The 22,187-nt window shown below is 54.3% G+C and overlaps 1 protein-coding gene across 2 annotated transcripts; it reads left to right on the forward strand.

Moving 5' to 3' along the window:
* Nucleotides 1-14,809: 14,809 nt before the first annotated feature.
* On the forward strand, nt 14,810-20,637 carry RABGGTA (Rab geranylgeranyltransferase subunit alpha). Of its 2 annotated transcripts, none has more exons than XM_060004771.1 (17): nt 14,810-14,872; nt 15,185-15,239; nt 15,405-15,515; nt 15,894-16,018; nt 16,211-16,398; nt 16,658-16,861; nt 17,174-17,257; nt 17,346-17,428; nt 17,518-17,619; nt 17,722-17,827; nt 17,921-17,972; nt 18,143-18,231; nt 18,362-18,450; nt 18,543-18,659; nt 19,298-19,411; nt 19,661-19,748; nt 20,415-20,637. In XM_060004771.1, exons 2-17 carry the CDS (start codon nt 15,237-15,239, stop codon nt 20,561-20,563), a joined length of 1,704 nt encoding a protein of 567 aa, XP_059860754.1. In that variant the 5' UTR covers nt 14,810-14,872; nt 15,185-15,236; the 3' UTR covers nt 20,564-20,637. The 2 variants fall into 2 exon arrangements, with proteins under 2 accessions (XP_059860754.1, XP_059860753.1); XM_060004770.1 differs by lacking the exon at nt 14,810-14,872 and adding an exon at nt 14,928-15,036.
* The last annotated feature ends 1,550 nt before the right edge of the window (nt 20,638-22,187 follow it).

The raw sequence follows: 22,187 nt of genomic DNA on the forward strand, positions 1-22,187 counted from the left end.
CTTCGACTTACCTTAGGAAGTGAGTGAACTGGGTCCCCAAGAGTACATCAACGCAGAGTTCAGCCTCAGCCCTGGTTATCTCAAGAAGCCGGAGGGAGCAGTGTTCTTTAAGAGATACCACACTGCCTCCCTCCAACAAGACTTAATTAATCTTAGAAACACAAACAATGGAGTCGAGCTCTGAGAGTCTGAAACATGGACAGTGAGTGTTGATTGGAGGTGGAAGAGATTCAAGATCTGAGAAACCCAATAGCAGAGTCTTAGGACATTTGGGGGATTAGTATTCATTCAGAAAACATTTATTTGACACCTGCATTCTGCCCAGCACCATACTAGGCACCAGAGAAGACTAGTTCAATTTGGTGAGATGGGTGCTATAGTAAGTTTACACAGTACCCTGACAGTACAGGAGGGAGCAACTGGCTCCATTAGGAGAGTGAAGGAAGTGATACTGACCAGAGACTTAAAGAATGGGAAGAGAGAAGGTGGGAGGGGGGGTCGTTTTTTCTGACTGTAAAAAAAAAAAAAGGCAGGTACTGAGACACGAAATGGTGCAGGACAGCTAGAAGTTGGTATGACGTAAGTGTAGATGTGATATGGGATAAGTTTCCAGGGAGAAAGGAGATGAGTAAAGAACAGTGATTAAGATTTAAATTGTGGGCAGTAGGTTTCCACGCGAGGGATTCATCTTAGATGCTGAGTGACTATTAAGGAAGTGCTCCCCGGGGAGCTGGGTGGAGGGGGAGAAGCCAAGCAAGAGCTCCAGTTCAGCCGTGGAGGGTGGCTTCCCTCAGAGCCCAGGGGAGAGCACTGGAGTATAAGGCCTCAGGGTAGCCCTGCCTGGGACAAGGGAGCCAGGCTTTCATTCCCCACCACCACCATTGAGCAGTCACCAGTCACACTTTGGCCCAGGTGGGGCCAGGCAGGGCAAAGCAGCTCCAGGAGGTCATGGGCAGCCTTCCAAGAGGAGCTGCAGGTGTCGACCTTGAAAACACATTGAAGGGGGTGTCATGCACAAAAATGGAAAAGGGCATCCGAGGGGATCTGGACAGAGCATTAACACTGTAAGCTACAGGAGGGTTTAAGCAAGAGAGGAGTGTGCACTGATCTGTATTTGAGGAAGCTTGCTGGGGCTGAGGTGTGGGGAGGATGGACCAGAGGGAGGACAGGCAGGCATCAGAAGAGCTGCCCAGAGGCTGGCCAATATCCCGGGATGTGATGGCAGCGGAGGTGTGGGCTGAGGAGAGATTGTAGGAGGCAGAGTCAATAGACAGGACCTGTAGGAAGGGAGGTGGGGCTGGTGCAGGACTGCCGTGCTGTTACCACTGGCATGGGGGCCGTGAAAGCAGCAGCAGGCACAGAGAAGAAAAGAATGTGCCTGAGTTGTGAAGGAAATCAGCCGTGGTGAGACACGGGCTGGCTGAGATACAGCCCCTACCCCTACCAGAGCAAATCTAGGGACTTGGCCGATCCCCAGAAGATGCTTAATCCCCTAAGGGAGCCCAGGGAAGGATGGAGAAGAGATTTTTGATTAGCATTTTAAAATTTACATTTCTAAAAGGTGACATTCACATGGGTCAGAATCCAAAAGGTATATAAAGGTGTACAGTGAGAAGTCCCCCCTCCTATCCCTGCTCACTAGTGCCCAGTCCCAACCCAGAGGCAGCCAGCACTACCATATTCTTGGGTAGCCATAGAGAAAGCCCACGCCTGTACAAGCAGAGAGCTAAGCATATTTCAGAGAAGAGATTTGACTGCGTGCAAATCTGGGCCTCTCTTTCTCCAGCTAAGGGGTTGTATTTTCCAGTCTCTGAGGCCATTATGGCCCTTGTGTTCTACACTTCTAAGCAAGGAGCAGCCCTGGCCCACAGGCCCCACCCCTTCTCACGTTGTTAGGCAGGTGCTCCCATTACCCACAACTTCCCTACCCCGCTAGCAGAGAGGGTAAGAGAAAGAGCAACTGAGGGCCTAAAGAGTGGAGGAAAATGGCTGCAGAGAAGCAGTGGCGGTGCCAAGGAGCCCAGCCTCATCAGCCTGACCAGCCCTGGCCTCCTCAGAAGCGGACCCACACTGCACCTGTGAGATGCACGTCACGCCTGAAGTGGATTCTTCTTTCCTAGGGCAACTGCCCAAGGGTTAGGTGTGCCAAAGTGAGGCCAACTGTGGAGCTTCTGCTCCCAAGGAGTCCCCAGGGATGTAGCTCTGACCGATTGGCTGAAACAAAACACGGTGATGGAAGCAGGCCTGAACCATGGCATCTCAGATGCCAGCTTCCGGGACGAGTCACGGAGGAGGACTTCCCATCGGCTCCTGAAAGTCCCTTTGGGTGATGTGAGTGACAGTGGTGTGAGGATTCAGGCATGGGGAATGAAGAGCACACACAAGGCCCCAGAGGAGCCCAGCCTAATAGACAAATCAAGGTGAGATGGTCGGGCCCAGACCCACCCTTTTTCCCTCCTCATCCTGGCTCCTACCCACCCATGACCCCCACTGTTTTGCATGTTGCATGAGGTCCCTTCAGCTCCTGCTCTCCCTGTCACTGGGGAGGGCCCCCGCCATGACCTCAGAAGTTGCTTCGCCGCAGCCTGTCCCCCATCCCATCTGGTCCCCGGTCTTCACCCCCTAGGTTGGTCCACACCTCCACACAACCCCTCCTCCCCGGACCTTCGGCCTGTGTCCTCTCTGGCCTCCCATCCTTCCGCCGCTCCTCCTAGCCCCTCGGGGCCCCCTCACCTGCCCTTCCCCCCGGGCCCTCCACACAATTTTCTCCCTCCCCTTCCATCTCCCAGTCAGCTGGCTTTTGTTGCAGCCTCCTCCTTGCCCAGCCCTGGGCAGGGCGAGGCAGATGGGCACAGGCAAGCTTTAGAAGACAAAGGTCTGGCTCTCAAAGTGCTTTCAGTTATCACCGTGAAACAATTAGACAGCCATGATGAGACCCAGGGTGGGGACTCAAAGGGGCGGGAGGGGTGGGCAGCCAGGCTGCTCCCTGGGCCACAGACAACTCTTGTTCCCTTCAGGTTTCACCTTCCTGGGGGTATTAGAACATCCTTACCCCTGCCTTTCTCTGCAAAACCTCACCTCTGCCTCAGTTCCTGCCTCCAGCAACCAAAGGCGTCCTTGCCCATCTCGATCTGTCCTGATTCCCTCTGGGACAGTCACCTTGGCTAGCTCTCCTACACACACACCTTTCTTGGGGGCCCCCGCCCAGGGATCATCCACAGAGCTTTATTACCTCCTGTTTAACCAGGCTGGCCTGGTTCATGTTGAGCTGCAGAGGCAGGTCTGAGCAGGGGCTGAGGATGGGCACAGGCGGGACCTTCTCTGGATGGATGGATGGATGCCACTGCCCTCTGCACAGAGGCACCTGCAGAGCTCAGAAGTGGGCCAGCTCCCGCCAGGGCCCAGTGCAGGCTCACTGGGAACAAGGTCAAGGGGTCACAGGGCCTGCCTGGCAACTTGTGTGCCAGAAGAGGAGAGGACCTGGAATCCGGCTGTGCTTAACTTGATAATGGGGGAATCTGGGAAAGAAAAGGACCCTTCCTTAAGCCCTTGAAATGGAGGAGGCTGCGAGGAATGCTGGAAAAGAGGCAGAGGGATGAAGTGGGGTCAGCTTTGCGCCATTTCTGTTACCAGTATGAACATATATGCTCCCATCCTCGACAGGCAAGTCTTGTCTCCCCCTTCATTGGAGAGGTGGTTCCAGAAGAAACAGGCAAAGCTGGAACTCCACGAACAGATACTACTCCAGCAGCCCTGGAGGGGCTGGTGCAAGAGAAGGAAACGCAACTGGGCTCCGGGCTTTCGCTGTCACTCTAACACAGCCGAGCCAGCCAGAGACTCGAGGCGCTGTAGGGGCTGAGAGAATTCGTGTTTAATGAGAGCAGCAATGACCTAAACACTCTGCCTAGGTCAGACTTCATCTTTTTTTTTTTTTTGCGGTACGCGGGCCTCTCACTGTTGTGGCCTCTCCCGTTGCAGAGCACAGGCTCCGGACACGCAGGCTCAGCGGCCATGGCTCATGGGCCCAGCCGCTCCTCGGCATGTGGGATCTTCCCGGACAGGGACACGAACCCGTGTCCCCTGCATCGGCAGGCAGACTCTCAACCACTGCACCACCAGGGAAGCCCCAGACTTCATCTTTTTCACCTGCCATATGAGGTACTGTACTCTCTTACAGCTGAGGAGACTGAGGCTTAGGAAAGTTGGGGTACTTGTCCAGAGTTGCAGGTCTTTACTGTGAAAGGGTCTGGATTCAACCAAATACATGACTACAGAGTGCGAGCTCTTTCCCCTGCACCATGCTGCCTCTGCTGCTTGTTTTTTTGGTTTATTTTGTTGTTGTTGTTGTTATTGTTATTTGGTTTTGGACGAGTTTTCTTTTTTGCGCAGAGGGTTGGGGGTTGGGCAGAATGGTGAAAGCATTCCCAAGTTCACTCAGCCCAAGGACCCCTCTGGCCAAATACAGAGTTGCCCTTCTCTCAATGTGACATTTCCTTTCCTCTGCATGTTTGCTCGAGTTGTTCTGGTCCCTGGCTTGCCGCCCGCTCCCCTCAACAGCCCCAGCCCCATTTCCACCTGCCAGAATTCTTCCCACAACACTCATCTCGGGCTTCCTTGGTGGCGCAGTGGTTAAGAATCCGCCTGCCAATGCAGGGGACATGGGTTCGAGCCCTGGTCCCGGAAGATCCCACATGCCGTGGAGCAACTAAGCCCGTGTGCCACAAATACTGAAACCTTCGTGCCCTAGACCCCTGCTCTGCAACAAGAGAAGCCACCGCAATGAGAAGCCCACACACAGTAACGAAGACCCAATGCAGCCAAAAATAAATAAATAAATTAAAAAAAAAAAAAAGAACTCATTTCAACGTCCTAGAAACTTCTGGTTTCTTCTGCAATTTCTCTTGCCCCTTTTCGGGAACCTATGACATTCACTTGGCTCTTGACTGGTATTAGAGCCGTGGATGTCCTCATCGGGTCCCCTAGATAAGGTGGAAAACCCCCTACCCCACCACAACCCCAGGACAGGAGCTGGGTTTTGGCCCCTTCTCCTCCTCCCCCAACACAGATTCACAGAACCTTTGAACCCTGCAGTCAGAACAGAATAGTGCTTAAAGTGTCCAAGCCACCCAGGGTGCAGCTAAGCTCACAGGCCCAGTGGGACCCACTGGTGAGGGGTCCACGCTCCCTCCCTGAGGCGGGTGGGCTGAGCCAGCTAATGGCAGTGGCTGTGCCCCAGGTCTCACACTCCCAGAACTGCAGCCCCACGTATTCCTCAGTCCTTGGCTCAGCCCCACGGGCTACACCTTGATCTCGGGTGGCCTCGGCCTGCAGCGGCTTGAAGCAGGATTTCGGTTCCCCGGCCAGAGACTAGAGTCAGGCCGCGGCAGTGCGAACACTGAATCCTAGCCACTAGACCGCCAGGGACGGTGGCCAGTGACAAGGCCCCTGGCCTGCTGGCTTTGTAGAAATGAATTCCCACAAAGATATGGAAAGTAGTGAAACAAGTAAAGTGTTTATTAGGAGGAAAAAAGTGTACATGTGAATAAGACTCACATGGGTGGACTCAGAGAGTCGCACCCCTCGTGGTAGTTTGAATCACTTATATGGGGCATTTCTTCCGGGTTTCCTTTGGCCAATCATCTTGCTTTGTCTGGCTCTGAGTCCATATTTGGTTTATCTCAGGGTCCTCCCATGTGTGCATGCGCATCTCAGCCAAGATGGATTCTAGTGAAGAGGCCTATGGGTAGACTGACGTCACCTACTATGGGGTGATGCCCCCTCCCTTTTTGGCCCCCAAGGAGCCTTTCTGCACATGTGTAATTGGAAAGGTCTCCTTGACCTCGAGAATGAGAAATGTGTGGTCTCTTCTTCTCCCATCTGGGCAAGGCTCAGTTCTTCTCTACCCCTGCCATTCCTGTTAAAGTGTCTGCGAGAGGCAAAGTCCAGCTCTTTACCCCATTCCTGTTGTTGTTTTTATCTGGAAGTGAAATAGGAGGGAAGGGGGCAGGGCACAACCTTTAAAAGAATGACATAGCCATAGGACATGACAAAAACTGGTTAGAACCAACTAGATCCAAGATGGTGGAAGATTTGACTTCCAGTAGACCTTGAGCCTCATGATATGCTCATTGTAATACATTAGCATATGCTAAATGGCACACCCACCAGCGCCCGTGACAGTTCCAAGGCTGACCATCAAAGATCAAAAAGTGAGGGCTTCCCTGGTGGCACAATGGTTGGGAGTCTGCCTGCCAATGCAGGGGACACGGGTTATCCCACATGCCGCGGAGTGGCTGCGGCCCGTGAGCCATGGCCGCTGAGCCTGCGCGTCCGGTTCTGAGATGGCCCACACTCTGTCTGTGGAGTGTGTTTCTTCTCTCTAAATAAATTCACTTCTTACCTATCACTTTTTCTCTCACTGACTTCTTTCAGCAAGGAGACATCAAGAACCTGAGCTTCATTAAGTCCTGAAACTAGGCGTGTGATCTCAAAAGACTGTGGGTTCAGGGGCTTCCCTGGCGGCGCAGTAGTTAAGAATCCACCTGCCAATGCAGGGGACATGGGTTCAAGCCCTGGTCCGGGAAGATCCCGCATGCCGCAGAGCACCTAAGCCCGTGCACCACAACTACTGAGCCTGAGCTCTAGAGCCCGTGAGCCACAACTACTGAGCCCGTGTGCCACAACTACTGAAGCCCGTAGCCTAGAGCCTGTGCTCTGCAACAAGAGAAGCCGCCACAGTGAGAAGCCTGTGCACTGCAGCTAGAGAAGGCCCGTGTGCAGCAACAGACCCGGCACAGCCAAAAATAAAATAAAATAAAATAAAGACTGTGGGTTCAAGTCCCAATCTGGGTTTAGGCTGGGTTTGAGTCCCGGCACATGCGTTCAAGTCCCAATCAGAGTTACACGGTTTCAGCAGTGTAAACAGGAGGCTGGCTGTAAATGTCTCACCTGGAGCCCATCTATCTCGTGCCTCAACCTTAGCTCCCTGCCCCCTGCTCAGGGGCCTGGGTTTGGGAAGAGGACTGCGTAGCACGGCTGCCAGCTATGGGAGCACTAGGGACCTCTGTGGGAGCAGGCCTGGGGAAGCTGGCCAACCCTGCAAGCTTCCCGAACCTCAACTCCAGGTCCTCCCTGCCCCCACCCTTCAGAACTCAAGCCTGAGTCATGCTGGGTGCCAAGGGGACATGGAGATATAGTGTTGTTTCTGTCATCAGTTCCAGGCGTTCTCCTTCTTTACACTGAGTTCTGAGGCTCCACACCACTCCCTGTCTACCTCCTCCCCACCTCGCCCCAAGCTCCCTGCTCTGGGATCTAAGAGTCCCAGCTCGCCCTCCTAAGCCCCATCCAGTGGGGTGCAGCATGTCTTGCTCTGACCACCATGGCTTACCATTCATTCATTCACTCATTCATTCTTTCCCAGGACCCCTACGAACACCACCAGCTCTATCTCAATACCCTGTTTAATTTTCCTCGGGGCACTTACGACTTGATGAAATCGTCTTTTGTGTGTATTTGCTTCTACAGTGTCAGTCTCCCCAGCTTGAGTGTAAGCTCTACGAGAGCAGGGCCCTTGGCAGTCTTGGTCAGTGCCGTGGGGTGAGCTGTATTGGTGCTCAGTGATTACTGCTCAAGGGCTGACTGGCTGAATTATGTAAATGTTTGTTGAGCAACGACCATGGGGCAGGCAGGTGAGGAGACATGCGATCAAACCAGCCTTCTCGGTAGGTCATGGCAGGAGCAGAAGCAGAGGGGCTGTACGCCCACAGGATGAGCTGAAAGAGGGCAACACAGGCCCTGCTTCTGGGGAAGCACAGAGGAGATGTGTGTCCAAGCCCCAAGCCAGGGCTCCTCCCCCATACCTGCAGCCCCAGCTCCAAGCTCCCTTCCCTGGGAAACCTCACCCACCCCCATAGGAGCTCACCCAGCACCACACACACCTCCCTAAGGGCAGAGCTGTAATTTGACATTTGCTTATAGGATTACTTGACTGCCTCTCTACACTGTTCCCAACACTCAGAGGGTTCTGTGCAACAGCCCCTCTCAGGACCATAAACTCCATGTGTCCGTGTTTGGCCTCTGTGCCCAGCATGGTGTCCAGCACAGGGGCACTCAGTCACTGTTGAATGAATGAATGGAACAGGGAAGAGGTAAGGGCAGGGTCCTCCCCAAAGCAAGCAGCTCCTCCTTCCTGGGACTGTCCTCTGTCCCCTGCTCTCATCTCCCAGCCAGAGCATCCCTTCCTTCCCTAGGCCCCCGCAGTCTCACTTCGTTCCAAGGCTTCTGTTTCTCATGCAGGCCTAGAACCTCAGGACTGCCTACCTCCTGGCACCGCTCACAGTGCATACGCCCCAAGCCCAAGGCATACCATGGAGTTGTGCAGCAGACAGGCTGCCACCCAGGCCCTGCCAGACACGTTCCCAGTCCCACCAGTGCTCTGGGCAATGCTGTCAACTTCACCAACCACCGTGCAGTGCAGAGACTCTAGTTCTGGTTCAAGAAGATTTTCCAGCTTTTCAGCCCTGTTTCCTGGTTGCTTTCCCTACATCTCTTCCCCTAGAGATGCCAACCTGAGTCAGCACCTGCCACACCCTGGGGGAGACAGGATGCTCTAGCATGGGGACTTTCCCTCTGGGGCCCTTCTGTCTTTTGGGCCGAGACTTGGGGCCCTGCCCTTCCCTCTGACTGGCCAGTCCGTTCCTTCCTCTTCTCCAGTTATGGATACCTGGTGGCACTGTTGGCTATCGTGGAATTTCCCCAATCCGGCAGAAGGCACTGGGGAGCAGGAAGGAGAGAAAAAAAATCCAAGCACGAGGACCAAGTATGAAGGACCCCAGGACCCTGGGGAGGTGGTGAATATAGAGGATCTTCTTGGGCTTTGAGTCATTCTGGTTCCCTGGGCCATCCCAGGCATCAGATTCCTTCATAACTTTGGGGAACATACTAGTCCTTGAATGTTCTCTACCCCATTCTCACAAGGTTGTTGACCAACACATGCTTGATTACCTCCCATGATGGTGAGCTCCCCACCACTCATTTAGGCCCATTCCACCTTTGGACAGCTTTAATTATAAGAAAGTCTTCCCCCATAACAAGGCTATATACATTCACTGGTCTTTGTTCTTTGTGCTCAAGATTAACAGAATCAATGTGGCTTTTGTTCCAACTAACAGCCCTTCAAGAGTTTGAAGACCACAATCATCTGTCCCTTGAGTCCTCTCCCCCAGTTCGACATTCTCATGTCCTCTCTCTGGTCATGGACTCTCCTCACCATCTTGATTGCCCCCTCTGGACCTTGCTGTTTGTCCCTGTCCCTCTTAAAATGGACCAGACACTCCCAACAGGGTCTGACCATCACAGATTTGGGGCCTCTGCACCCCATCATTCTGGGTCCTAAAGCTCTCTTCGTGCAGCTCAAAGTCAGGTCAGTGCTCTGGCAAGGAGTCAACTCTTACCAGCCCTATGCCAACCAGAACCTCCCTGTCTGCACACACTGGTGTTATTCCATTGCCCACACATCATGCTCTTGTGAGAGGATGATTTGAGGACCAAAGAACCAGATTGTACCTCTATCACTATTCAGTGCTATCTGGTCAAATATGGGCCCTCAAATTATGTTTAGATCCAGATTCCATCATCCAGCATTCCTCCCAACTACATGTTAGCTACCTTCAATTATGAGAATGGCACTGTGTGCTCATCCAACATATCCCTGAAAAGTGCCACCACTAGGGACTTCTCTCCAAGTTGACAAACACACATTAACCACTATTATTTGGAGATGAATATCCTACCAGTTATATCTACTATCCTATCAGCCTACCCACAGTTAACCATTTTGTCCCTCAACATATCCTGACATGGAGCTGATGGGTGCAAAAGCTCTATGATAATCACTGGGAAACCTGGTTTCCAACTCTGGCTCTGCCGCCAACGTGTATGTGGTTTCATGTCACCACCTGCCGCTGGGAGGTGAACGGGAGCCAGATGATCTGTCGAGCCCTCTCCAGCTCTGATGTCCTGTTCTGTGGTGGTCAAGGTTAGAGAGAAGGTCAGGAAGCTGGGGGAGAGGAGGGTCCATGTGGCAAGAAGTAAGAAATGGGCACTTCTGCTCATGCATGGGGAAACTTCAACCCTGCCCTTTCTGCTGAGCAGCAGGTGCCAGGCTCTGCTCTTGCCCTTGCAACTCCTTTACTGCAACTTAAGCTGACCCTCAGCCTTCCCAGCATTTGATTTCCTCTCAAGTGCCCGGTGCGCTCCCATCCAAACATCTAACCACTGCTCACTTGATACCCTGCGGAACTATGGCCCCGGGAAGATCCAGACCATCAGGTCTGAGTTCCTCTGAGTGGAACTCCCTCCCCCACCTGGCCCTCCAGCACACCCACCCCAGCTTTCCAGAAGTCTTGTGACACTTCCACACCCCCTCACTCTCCCACACACTCTGGGCCTTTGCCGGTTGCAGCAGAGCACGGTGGGCAAGCCAGGCGGAGGGAAAGTGAGTAAGCGTGTCTTCTGGAATCAGACAGCCAGGGTCAGTTGGTTGGTTTGTTCAATTTAGAGAAGTAGCAAACTTTATTGTGTGTGTATAAAGGGTGATTTAGTTGTCCTCTGAAGGGCACCCTGCCCCCCAGAGTGAGACCAGGCTCTTATCACTTACAAGCTGTGTGACCTTGGGCAGAATTTCAGTTTCTTCTTATCATGGCTGTACAGAATTTAGTCATTATTAACATTGGCTTCAAGGTCACAGAACCTCTCTTCATAGTCTATTTTTTCCTTCACTCGGCCAGTGAGGATTCTTTGCCCCACATCCCCAGTCCTGCCCTCACCATGCCTCTACCAGAGCTTGTCTGTGGGTCCCTCATCTCTGCCTCCTGGGGTCCCCATTTTCTGCTGGGTAGAATTACTACCTGTGCCCATGCTGACATCTTCTGTTATCGACAGCAGCAACTTTAGTCATCTGACTCTGGTTGGTTAGTGTTCAATTAGCACAGGATCAAGGTCAGAGGGGACCAAAAAAGGAATAAAATTTTCGATAGATTCATCATAAACTTGGTAAGGGAACTCGGTTTTAGGGGGACTTGGTTTCCTCCCAGCTGTGTGACCTTGGGCAAGCAACTTAACCTCTGTGAACCCACTGTATGCATTGGTCCTCACTGTAAAATCATAATACCTACTTCACATAGGTAGTGAGAACATCAAATAGGATGTCTGAGGCTCAGTCAGTACTCGGTTATTACTTGTTCTTTTCTCTACGTAGAAGGCAGTAAAATCCCCTCCTCAAATGTCATTCAGATTGTGGCCCTCAGACACCAGCATGGTTCCCACTTATCCCACACAGGATATAACTCCTGACACCTCCTTTTGCCTTAAAGCAAGAGGTTTGTCTTGTTTCCATTGCTCTTATCTCCAAAGGCACCTGGTTCAGCTTCTGCCTGCCTGCCTGCCTGCCAGCTAAGTCTGTCACAACACATGCCTGAAATGCCCTTCCTGTCCTCTTTCCAAAACCAGGCCCCACCTTCATGGAGGCAGATTTTGAGACTCGCTTCATCCCTTAAGTCGGCTTGACTCAGATTTCCCAGTTTCAGGATTACTAGTCACTAAAAAATATTTCATGCCTACTTCAGCCTTCCTCCACCCCCTTTCCTCCGCCCTTAGTGACTATGATGTAAGACTGTATCTGGCAGATCTGCATCTGTGGGCACTTGTGTTCCCAGGTATCTGGTTGCACATGTGAGTTGCTGTAGAGCAGGAAGCAAGAACAGGTGGTGACCAAAACAACCCAACTAAACAAACAAAAAAAGCAGTTGATGAGGTAGAGAGAGGGCTGGGCTAGATCAGACCCATGTCCACTTGACTACTTACTACATGGGTAGCACTTAGCAAGTTACTCAGCCTTTCTTTCTGAGCCTCTATTCCCTGGCATATTTGTCATGAAAATTAGCTATAACTATTTACTGAGCCCTTACTCAGGGCAGGCACTGTCCTAAGCACTTTACATAGACTTTTACATTTAATCTTTACTTCAACCCTAGCAGGTAGGTAACATTATTTTTCCTATGCTACCGTTGAAGGAGTTGAGACACAGAAGAAAGTCAACACAGAGGTTAAGTGCCTTGCCCAGGTCATGTATCTAATAAGTGGCAAAGCCAGGATTTGCACCCAGGCAGTCAGACCCCAGAGTCCATGTTTGTTTGTTTTTTTTTAATTTAATTTGTTTATTTTTGGACCTGTTGGGTCTTCGTTGCTGCACGTGGGCTTTCTCTAGTTGCAGCAAGCGGGGGCTACTCTTAGTTGCGGTGCACGGGCTTCTTATTGTGGTGGCTTCTCTTGTTGCGGAGCACAGGCTCTAGGCACGTGGGCTTCAGTAGTTGCAGCATGCAGGCTCAGTAGTTGTGGTGCACGGGCTTAGTTGCTCCACGGCATGTCCGGATCTTCCCGGACCAGGGCTCGAACCCGTGTCTCCTGCATTGGCAGGCAGATTCTTAACCACTGCGCCACCAGGGAAGTCCCAGAGTCCACGTTCTTAACCACTCTGCACACTGCTTCCCACGTGTGATCCTGTGTGTGTGCAAAGCTCTCGACACAGTGACTGGCACAAAGACAGCCGTTAAATGGTGTAACTCTTTCCTCACTAGGACAGTGAGGAAGTACAGGAGGCCAGGACAAGTGTCTCTTTTCCCCTGTAACTTGTTACAGGGCCTCAGAAAAGACAGAATATAGAGTGGGCACTTTACACACATTTCCAGGGCCTGAAAAAGGTGTGGAAGAAATGTAAAAAATTTAAAGCCATATTTTCTTACCCAGATGTGTGTTATAAACATACACATGCCACATGGACACACACTTCTCACAAATACATCACACTCACACATAGACACTCAGTGACCACTTTGAACCCATGAAGTCTCCATCAGGAAACCTTCCTAGGCTGGTCCAGTCCTCACAATCTCTCCCATCCCTGAATGCCAACAGCCCTCACCGTTAGGCCCAGCCAAGCCAGCCCTCATTATGCGGTGTTGTATTCATTCAGATAACTACCCAATAACTACTGAGAACCAGGGCCAAGTACTGGAGAAGCAAGACCAAAAAAAAATATTGTTCCTGTCCTCCAGGAACTCTGAATCTCCTAGGCGATGTTAGCATACAAACCAAGACTCACCATAGGCACAGTGGGGTAAATGCTATCACTAACAGACTGGGGCATTTTAGAGAGCTTCCTGGAGGTGACACAAGTTAAATTTTAAAGATGAACAGGAGCTGTTCTGGCAAAGGAAGAGGTGTGGAGGAAGGAGAGTAAGGAAGCGGGAACAGGTTAATGTGCTTGGGAAACTGCAAGTCATCCTATCAGCTGTAATGAAGAGTTTTTAACAGGGACAGGCAGGACATGAGGCCATAGGGGTAAGCAGGGTCCAAATGCCAAAAGGCCTGATGTGCTGACCTGAGAGATTCAAAGTCTTTCCTGAAAAGATGTCAGGAGCCATGGAAGGGTTTTGGGCAGAGAAACAACATGATCAAATCTGCATTTCAGAAAGATTGATTCAGCAGCACAGAGGTGAACTGATAAAAGAGGGGACAGGGTGGAGATGAGGGAACATTGAAAAGACTTCCAACAATCCCAGGAATAAATGAACTTAAATTCTTAGTGCAGTGGGAATGGAGAGGGTATTTAAGAGATATCAAGGAAAAGTGGGGAGGCCATCCACTAAAATAGGAAACATAAAGGCCAAAGTCTACGCTGGAAGGAGGGGAGACAATGATACCTTTTGACTTTTGGAGTTCGAGTTGTCTCTGGGACACCCAGGTGATACCTAATAGGCTTATGAATATGTGTGTGTCTGCGACTTCCCTGGTGGTCCACTGGGTAAGACTCTGTGCTCCCAGTGCAGGGGGCCAGGGGTTCAGTCCCTGGTGGGGGAGCTAGATCCCACATGCAGCAACTAACAGCCCCAACAAAAAATCCCGCATTCCGCAACAAAGATCCAGTGTGCCACAACTAAGACCCTCTGCAGCCTAACTAAATAAATATTTTTTAAAAAAATGTTTGTGTCTCTGTGTGTGTGTACATTTTTTTTCCATTATAAAAGCTTGCAAGACATCTGGGCTGGAGATATAAATTTAAGTGTCATCAGCTTACAGATAGCAATTAAAACCATGAGTGTGGATGAAGTCACCCAAAGTGTGGGCCAGAAGATCTGTGGGCCCAGGACAGAGCTCTGGAGAGCTCCGATTCCAAGCAGTTGAAGGCTTGGATTTGTGAACATTCTCCCAAGGGAGCAGTGTGTGAAGTGGAAAAGAGTGTGGAAAGGGCCCTGGATATCACCAACATTTAGGGGAAGAGAAGGTAAACAGATGAGAAGAGAGGGTCAAAAGTGCAGGAAAAGCCAGGACAGGGTGTCACGTCGAGGGAAGTCAGTAGCATCAAATGCTGCAGAGGTCACTGGAGGTAAGGAGAGGAAACTCCATCAGCTAGATTTAGCAACTAAGCGGTGGCGAGTGCGACCAGAGAGAGGTTAGTGGAGCGCTGAGAGGGTGGGCTTCCGGCTGTGGGGGAAACCTTTTCAAATGAAACGCAGTTTGAGTAGGTGGCTGGAATTGCAACCTGCGCTGCTTCCCCGCGCGCGCCACAGTCACGCGTGCACACTCTTACACACCAGAGGGCTAACAGGGACTTGGCGTTCCCGGACAGGTCTCCCAGAGATCCTGCGCAGGCGCCTCCGGAGCCCGCCTGCTCTGCCGCGAGCCCCTCCCCAGGCCTGCAGAGGGCGCTGAGTCTCGGAGAGCCGGGGCGTGACGCCGCTCTAGCTAGCGCTAGCGCTCGGGCTCGGTGGTGGGCGCCGTAGCTCCGCGTCCCGCACGCCTCCTCCCAGCACAGGTGGGTCCGCCGGCGGGGGCCAGCAGTGCTTGGGATCCGTGGGGCGGGCGGGTAGCGACAGCCTCTGGGGGCGGAGTAGTCCCCATCACCTAAGTGCTCCAGCTCGGCAGGCTCCGGCGAATCGGGCTGTGGACAGGGCTGCACGTGTGCAAGTCCCATTCCGGGTGGGTGCCTTTAGGACGTGCAGTGCCTGTCCCGGAACCCCTTAACACCCCAGGGGTCTCCGCCCCGGCTCGGCCGCGGCTTCCTGGAGACGTCTAGGGACGGGGCTACCAGGGGCGGGGCTCCCATGATTGACACGTCTCTCCCCAGGTTTCACGGGCACCACTTGACCCCTACCCTGCCCTGAATCTGAGCCAGCACCATGGTGAGAACCCTGAGCGCAGCCCCTCACCTCCGCATGCCCATGCCCTTGCCCTTGCCCCTGCCCCGCGTGGCCTTGCCTCCGTTGCCCGATATAACAGAGTGGGGGTTCCGGTGGGTATGCCCCTGCAAGGCAGCCTGCACTCTTGCAACCCGCCCATCCCTATAGCACGGGCGCCTGAAGGTGAAGACATCGGAAGAGCAAGCGGAAGCCAAAAGGCTAGAGCGGGAACAGAAGCTGAAGCTATACCAGTCAGCCACCCAGACTGTCTTCCAGAAGGTGGGGCCCTCAGAGGTCGTCCCCTCCCACAGTGGCTCCCTTAGAATAGCACTGAGGCCAAGAACTGCGCCTTAGAGTCAGGCTGCTTGGATCCATATCTGCGTTCTATCAGGTACTAGCTGTGTGTCCTTGGGCAAGTTACTGAATCTCTGTGGACCTCAGTTTGCCCATCTGTAAAATGGGCCTACCAATTGCACTTACTGCATAAGGCTGTTGTGAAAATTAAATGAGAGAATACATGTAAACCCATAAAGTGCTTCGTATGGTACCTATAGCATAGTATGGCATTCACAGAACAGTCGGTAGTTGTCTTTATGTTATTAGCCCTGTAGCAGGAGAAAGATATGATCTCTCTGACCCTGCTATCTACCTTCTCAGCGCCAGGCTGGAGAGCTGGATGAATCAGTGCTGGAACTGACAAGCCAGATTCTGGGAGCCAACCCTGATTTTGCCACCCTCTGGAATTGTCGCCGAGAGGTGCTCCAGCGGCTGGAGGTCCAGAAGTGCGTTGGGGTTCAGAGCCCCGGGAAGATGGCCCTGGCTCTGCCCCTGCCCTGCCTGGGTCCAGGGCTGGAGGAAGAGTGGGGCAGCCAGGGGCATAGGCAGAGGGCGGTGGAGGGCTGGGTGCAGAAAGACAGGAGTGAGCTGAGATTGGGTGTTGGAGGGCCCTGACCCCCATTCCCCTCTGGGTGCAGGTCCCCCGAGGAGTTGGCCGCTCTGGTGAAGGCAGAACTGGGCTTCCTGGAGAGCTGTCTGAGGGTGAACCCCAAGTCTTACGGTACCTGGCACCACCGCTGCTGGCTGCTGGGCCGCCTGCCAGAGGCCAACTGGGCCCGGGAGCTGGAGTTGTGTGCCCGCTTCCTCGAGGTTGATGAGCGGAACTGTACGTGCCCGCAGATTCTGTCCCTACAGCCCTCACCTGCCCCACATTCCGGTACAAGGGCCTCAGTAAGGCCCAGAGTGGGGAGGGATGGCCAGGTTGGGCCCACTGAGCTGATGGCAAAAGGGATGATGGAGCCAAATGTATCCTCCATGGAGTGCAGAGAGGTGTTTCTCAGGATCTCCGAGGGAACTCCAGGGGTACCAGCCGGGGAGATTCTCTTGCCCTGCGTCTGAGATGTGCTGTCTGCCCTTCCCCCCAGTTCACTGCTGGGACTACCGGCGGTTTGTGGCTGCGCAGGCAGCTGTGCCCCCTGCAGAGGAGCTAGCCTTCACTGACAGCCTCATCACCCGAAACTTCTCCAACTATTCCTCCTGGCATTACCGCTCCTGCCTCTTGCCCCAGCTGCATCCCCAGCCAGACTCTGGACCCCAGGGGCGCCTCCCTGAGGATGTGCTGCTCAAAGGTAAGCAGAGTCAGGGGGTGCTGGGGAGGACTCTGCAGTGCCACCCTTCCAACCCTGATGCCTAGGCCTGTTCCTGAACCTGCCACTCGGGAACTTGCCTGGCGCTGGGGGTGCATAAGATCCAGCCCCTGGCTGCAGGGAGCCCAAGTGTCCAATGGGGAAGATAAAACTGAAATGTGCAGCGCCTGGGCAAGGCCAGCCTATAGGTGAAACTGCAGGCTGGAGGAACTCCACGGTGAGGGTGGGATGTTGGGGTGGCCAGGAGCCAAGCAGGGTCCTAACCACAACCCCATGCCTCCGTGGCCCCCGCAGAGCTGGAGCTGGTGCAGAACGCCTTCTTCACTGACCCCAATGATCAGAGTGCCTGGTTCTACCATCGTTGGCTCCTGGGACGAGGTGAGCAGTGGGGGAGGAAGCTGGGTGATTAGGGCTTAGAAGGAATGGAAGAATATTTAAGGAGACCTGAGGCTGTGTCTTCCCCCAGCGGATCCCCAGGATGCCCTGCACTGCCTGCACGTGAGCCGGGATGAGGCCTGTCTGACTGTCTCCTTCTCTCGGCCCCTCCTAGTGAGTCCTGCAGCTTTTGCCGGAGAGCATCGTGGATCGTGGGCCTGGTGCTCTTGGAGTGACGGGTCTCTCTTTGTCCCCCGTGCCAGGTGGGCTCCAGGACGGAGACCTTGCTGCTCATGGTGGACGAGTCACCCCTGGCCGTGGCGTGGAGGACCCCAGATGGCAGGAACCGGCCTAGCCACGTCTGGGTATCCCAGGATTGGTGGGCAGACTGGAGGCTGGGGTAGGGCTGGGCTGGGACTGTCAGGAAGGTGGTGCCGCCGGGCTTTTTCTTAACCCCGTGCTCCCAGCTCTGTGACCTGCCCGCCACCTCTCTCAACGACCAGTTGCCCCAACATACATTTCGTGTCATTTGGACAGCAGGCGGTGCCCAGAAGGAGTGTGTGCTCTTAAAAGGTGACACAGCCCGCACCTACCCCCTTGGCGGCAGCCCTCATCCCTCTCTTCCTGTCATGGGTGTCCCCTCCTACCACCTGCTCTTTCTTACAGGCCGCCAGGAGGGCTGGTGCCGGGACTCCGCCACGGACGAACAGCTCTTCAGGTGATGGCGACGGGGAAGCGCACAGACAAGGATGGGGGCTCTGGACTCTGGGCATCAGGCAGCTGGGCAGGAGGCCAGGGGCTTAAGCAGTTGATCTCAGACTGGACACTGGGGCTGACTAGTACCCCAGGGCTGGAGCATCATCCCCTCCCCCCACTGCCCACCCTCAGGTGTGAGCTGTCGGTGGAGAAGTCCACGGTGCTACAGTCCGAGCTTGAATCCTGTAAGGAGCTGCAGGAGCTGGAGCCTGAGAATAAATGTGAGGCCCGCTCCCCTGAGGAGGCCCCTTTCTAGGGGGGCGCCCCTTGGGGAGAGTGGGAAGGCTCTCCAGAGGATGGGAGCAGAGGAGGATCCAGGAGAGACCATCCTCTTCCCTGCCCTCTCCCCAGGGTGCCTGCTCACCATCATCTTGCTGATGCGGGCGCTGGACCCCCTGCAGTATGAGAAGGAGACGCTGCAGTACTTCCAGACCCTCAAGGCAAGTCGGGTCCATGGGAACCGGCGAGGGGGAGGCCCAGCGGGCAGGAGGAGGGCAGCTGACGTGCATTCTCCGTCCCTTCTCCCCGCCAGGCCGTGGACCCTATGCGGGCAGCGTACCTGGACGACCTGCGAAGCAAGTTCCTGCTGGAGAACAGCGTGCTCAAGATGGAGTACGCGGAGGTGCGCGTGCTGCACCTTGGTCACAAGGTAGGGACTGCGCACGCGCCTTCCCGGCCTTCGCCCTGCTAGCTGGCCTCCCTCTTCCTCAGGACCTGGCCGGCTTTTATGTCTGCTCCCTGGGCCTCAGCCGAGACACTCGCCATGCCCCCGGCCTTCCTTCAGTCGCATGTGCCTTTCTGGACATTTCTTCCTCAACTCCTTCCCATGCTTCTCTCCCTGGAGCAGGCCCCAACACCTAAAACCTCAATAGTTTCCAGAACTTTCTGACAAACCCTCCAGACTCTCTTTTTCCTCTGTAGTCCTTCCCAATCAATCTCCCCAACACGTCACTGCTGCCCACCTTCGCCCCCACCAGCCAATCCCAGACTCACCAGGCCCGCTCCCACCAGTGCCTGTGTTTATCCCAGCGCCCTCCTCCGTCCCCCTTACCTGCCCCACTCCCACCACTCCACTGGCCACCCAGCCCGAGGGCTCAGGCCTCTCCCATGTCCTTGACGTGGGGCATGTACTGCCAGGGGTGCTGAGGCAAGCGTCCCACCTACTCCCTCTTCTCCTCAGCTGGGGTCCCCGAGGGCCTGTGTGGGGCACACAGGGCAAGTGCCTGATAAACGATGGCTGAGGACTTTCCTCCAGGTCTCGCTGGGTATCTCATCCCCCTTCCTCAGGATCTGACGGTGCTCTGCCATCTGGAGCAGCTGCTCTTGATCACTCACCTTGACCTGTCGCACAATCGCCTCCGAGCCCTGCCCCCTGCCCTGGCTGCCCTGCGCTGCCTCGAGGTAAAGCACTCGCTCCTGTGTCGCTGTCCTGGGTGATCCTTCTCCCCTTCCTCCACCTCAGAAGTCTGCCCACCCTACAAAGAGATGCCCACAGATGACCCCTGCCTTCTCCTCTGTCACCCAGCCTGACCCCAGGAGCCCTTCCATGCACTGTAAGCTGATCACCCTGGGTTCCCCAGTTGCTTGTACCAATCCCAGGCTGACAGCTGCCTTCCCTACCTTGTCTTCCCTGCCCTCCCTGCTCCCCAGGTGCTGCAGGCCAATGACAACACTATCGAGTCCCTGGATGGTGTCACTAACCTGCCCCGGCTGCAGGAGCTCTTTCTGTGCAACAACCGTATCCTTCCTTCTGGGTGCCTTTCGGACAGCAGGTAGTGCGAGGTGCCACACCAGGAAGGGACAGACAGCAAGCAGGGTGGTGTTGCCCCTGGACATGCAGAGGGGGCTCCGGCTGTCTAAGCTGAGGAGAGAGGGTAGCCTGGCGCTGTATGAGGCTATCATTGACTTGTACTGGTAGAGTTTTGGAGGATGGAAGTAAGTGACTTCCTCAAGCCAGAGTTCACAAACCAGCAGCCTACAGATATTCTTGGGTAGCGCATCCTGTTTTTAAAATCAGGAAGTTTCATATTTTAAAAAATCTAGAATTTTGATTCTTCTTTTAAAAATGGCAATTAAAGCAACGTTTAGCCTGCATTTCCACTTGGCAACCCTTGGCCATTGGTGGATCATGGGTGCCTCTGCATCTGGGGCTAGCTTTCACCTTGGCCATAGTCTCCACCACTCCTTCTGGGACTGTATCCAGTCAGCCTCCTGTGCTTCCTGCCTGGCCCCCGGGGGCTGGTGTTTGCAGTCTAGAGCCTTACGCCCTCCGGGGAAGCGGACAAGGTGCCCACCAAGCAGGCTGCTAGGCAGCAGTCCCTGTTCTTGAGGGAAAGCAGTGATGGGTGCACAGGAGCAGGTGGATCTGGAGGAACTGCCGAGCTTTCCTTGACTCCTGCCCAAGGCCTCCAGCAGCCTGCAGTGCTCCAGCCTCTTGCCTCCTGCCCCAGGCTGGTCCTCCTCAACCTGCAGGGCAACCCCCTGTGCCAAGCAGTGGGCATCTCGGAGCATCTGGCCGAGCTGCTGCCTTCAGTTCGCAGCAGCCTCACCTAAGAGACTCTGCCCCCGCCCCCTGCCCTTTAACTTATTGGAACTGAATAAACAATGAAGAGGCCCCCAAAGGCTGCTAAGCCACCGCCGCCACCATCATTACTACCGCTACCTATCCTGGAAAAGAAAGGGAGAGAGCGAGGGTATGTCAGTTCACCCCCTCTACTTTCATTTTATGCTCAGTCCTGCTGTTCCCTGTCATGGAGAACCAAAGCCTCAGTATCTGGGGCAGAATCAGGGCAATGACTGGATTTGAATCTACATTCCAGTTTGGGGCTGGGCTGGGTCTAAGTTCCAGGCTGGAATCAGATTTGAGTCCATGTTCTAGTTGGGGCTGGACCACAAAGCAGCTGGAAGTCTCTCTAACTGACAGGGGCTCGTAGAAGTTTCTCCCGTGACCTGTGCCCCTTCTAGATGCCCTGTCTGCCCTGGCTCTCCTTTACCACAGCTGAGAAAGCTCTTCCCAGGAGGAGTGGGCCAGGGCGCCCTGGCTCCCCTGTCTTACAGCAACACTGTCAGTCCCCATGAGTAGCATGCTCTGGATAAAGAGCCCTTGGAGATCCTTGATCCCATTTGATCCTCACAAGCTCTCAGGGCTGAGACGATTAGGCCCATAGTACTGATGAGGAAACTGCTGTTAAGATGCACCCAAGGTTGCCGACCTCAAGTGCTGGAGCCAGAGCTGTCTCTGCAACTTGGTCTGGGATTCCAGATTCATGTTCTTGCTTCTGGATTGGGCAGAGCCTGGCCCCAGCTCCCGAGGTACCGAGACGGTGTCTTTTCCCATGGTCCCCCTTCCAACACACATACACATACCTTGTCCTGACTTTGAAAGCCCTGAGGCATTTGAGCCTCCCCGGAGGGAGGAAAGGGGAGCGACTCAGGGGTGAGGGCACTGAGTCAAACCTGGCTGGGTGGGGAAAGAGAAAGATTGAAACAAGAGGGAGAGAATGTGACAAGGCATTTACCTGGTTCCCTGAGAATCTACCTGGACCCACATGTGCTCACACACAACCAGACTCTCAGGGCCCTGCCCCTCCCATATCCGTAGTGATACACAGACAGCCCCTCCACGAAGCCCTTTGGCTGACCTGCCTCACACCTGCCTGGAATTTTGATTTCCACTAGTGCATCCTCTGAGCGTGCTGGAGGATGTGGGGACTTAGACCTGGACAGGAAAAGGTCACGGGGATGTGAAGGGCTCTGTGCCTGGTCCTGGGGCCTCTGTCCCTGCTCCCCAAGCCACCTCCCTGCCTGATGCATCACCAAACTCAGCCTCTCCTCCAGTCCGCTTCCTTGTGTCCCCTTGCCCACCCTGTTTTCACTGTCTTCTGTTCAGTGTCCCATGGACAGAGCTGGGACAACAGCGGGATGGAGGGAAGAGACCCCAGGAACAGGGTCCCAGCCTTCCGGAAGATGTCTGACCTCCTCTTTGCCTTGGGGCTCTCTTGGTGGCCTCCCTGGCGTTTCTCCCAGTGTCAGGGTGAAGCTGGGGCGGGTGCCTGGAGCCGGTTGGTCAGGATTCCCAGGAAGAATTCCAGGTTGGAGAGCCCTGGCCTCCAGCTCACCAGACATTCATCTCAGTGAGAGAAGGGGGTACTCTGCAGCCTGGGGAGCGGGGGCCTTC

Source organism: Delphinus delphis, chromosome 2, assembly GCF_949987515.2.
Source record: "Delphinus delphis chromosome 2, mDelDel1.2, whole genome shotgun sequence".
Classification (NCBI taxonomy): Eukaryota; Metazoa; Chordata; class Mammalia; order Artiodactyla; family Delphinidae; genus Delphinus; species Delphinus delphis.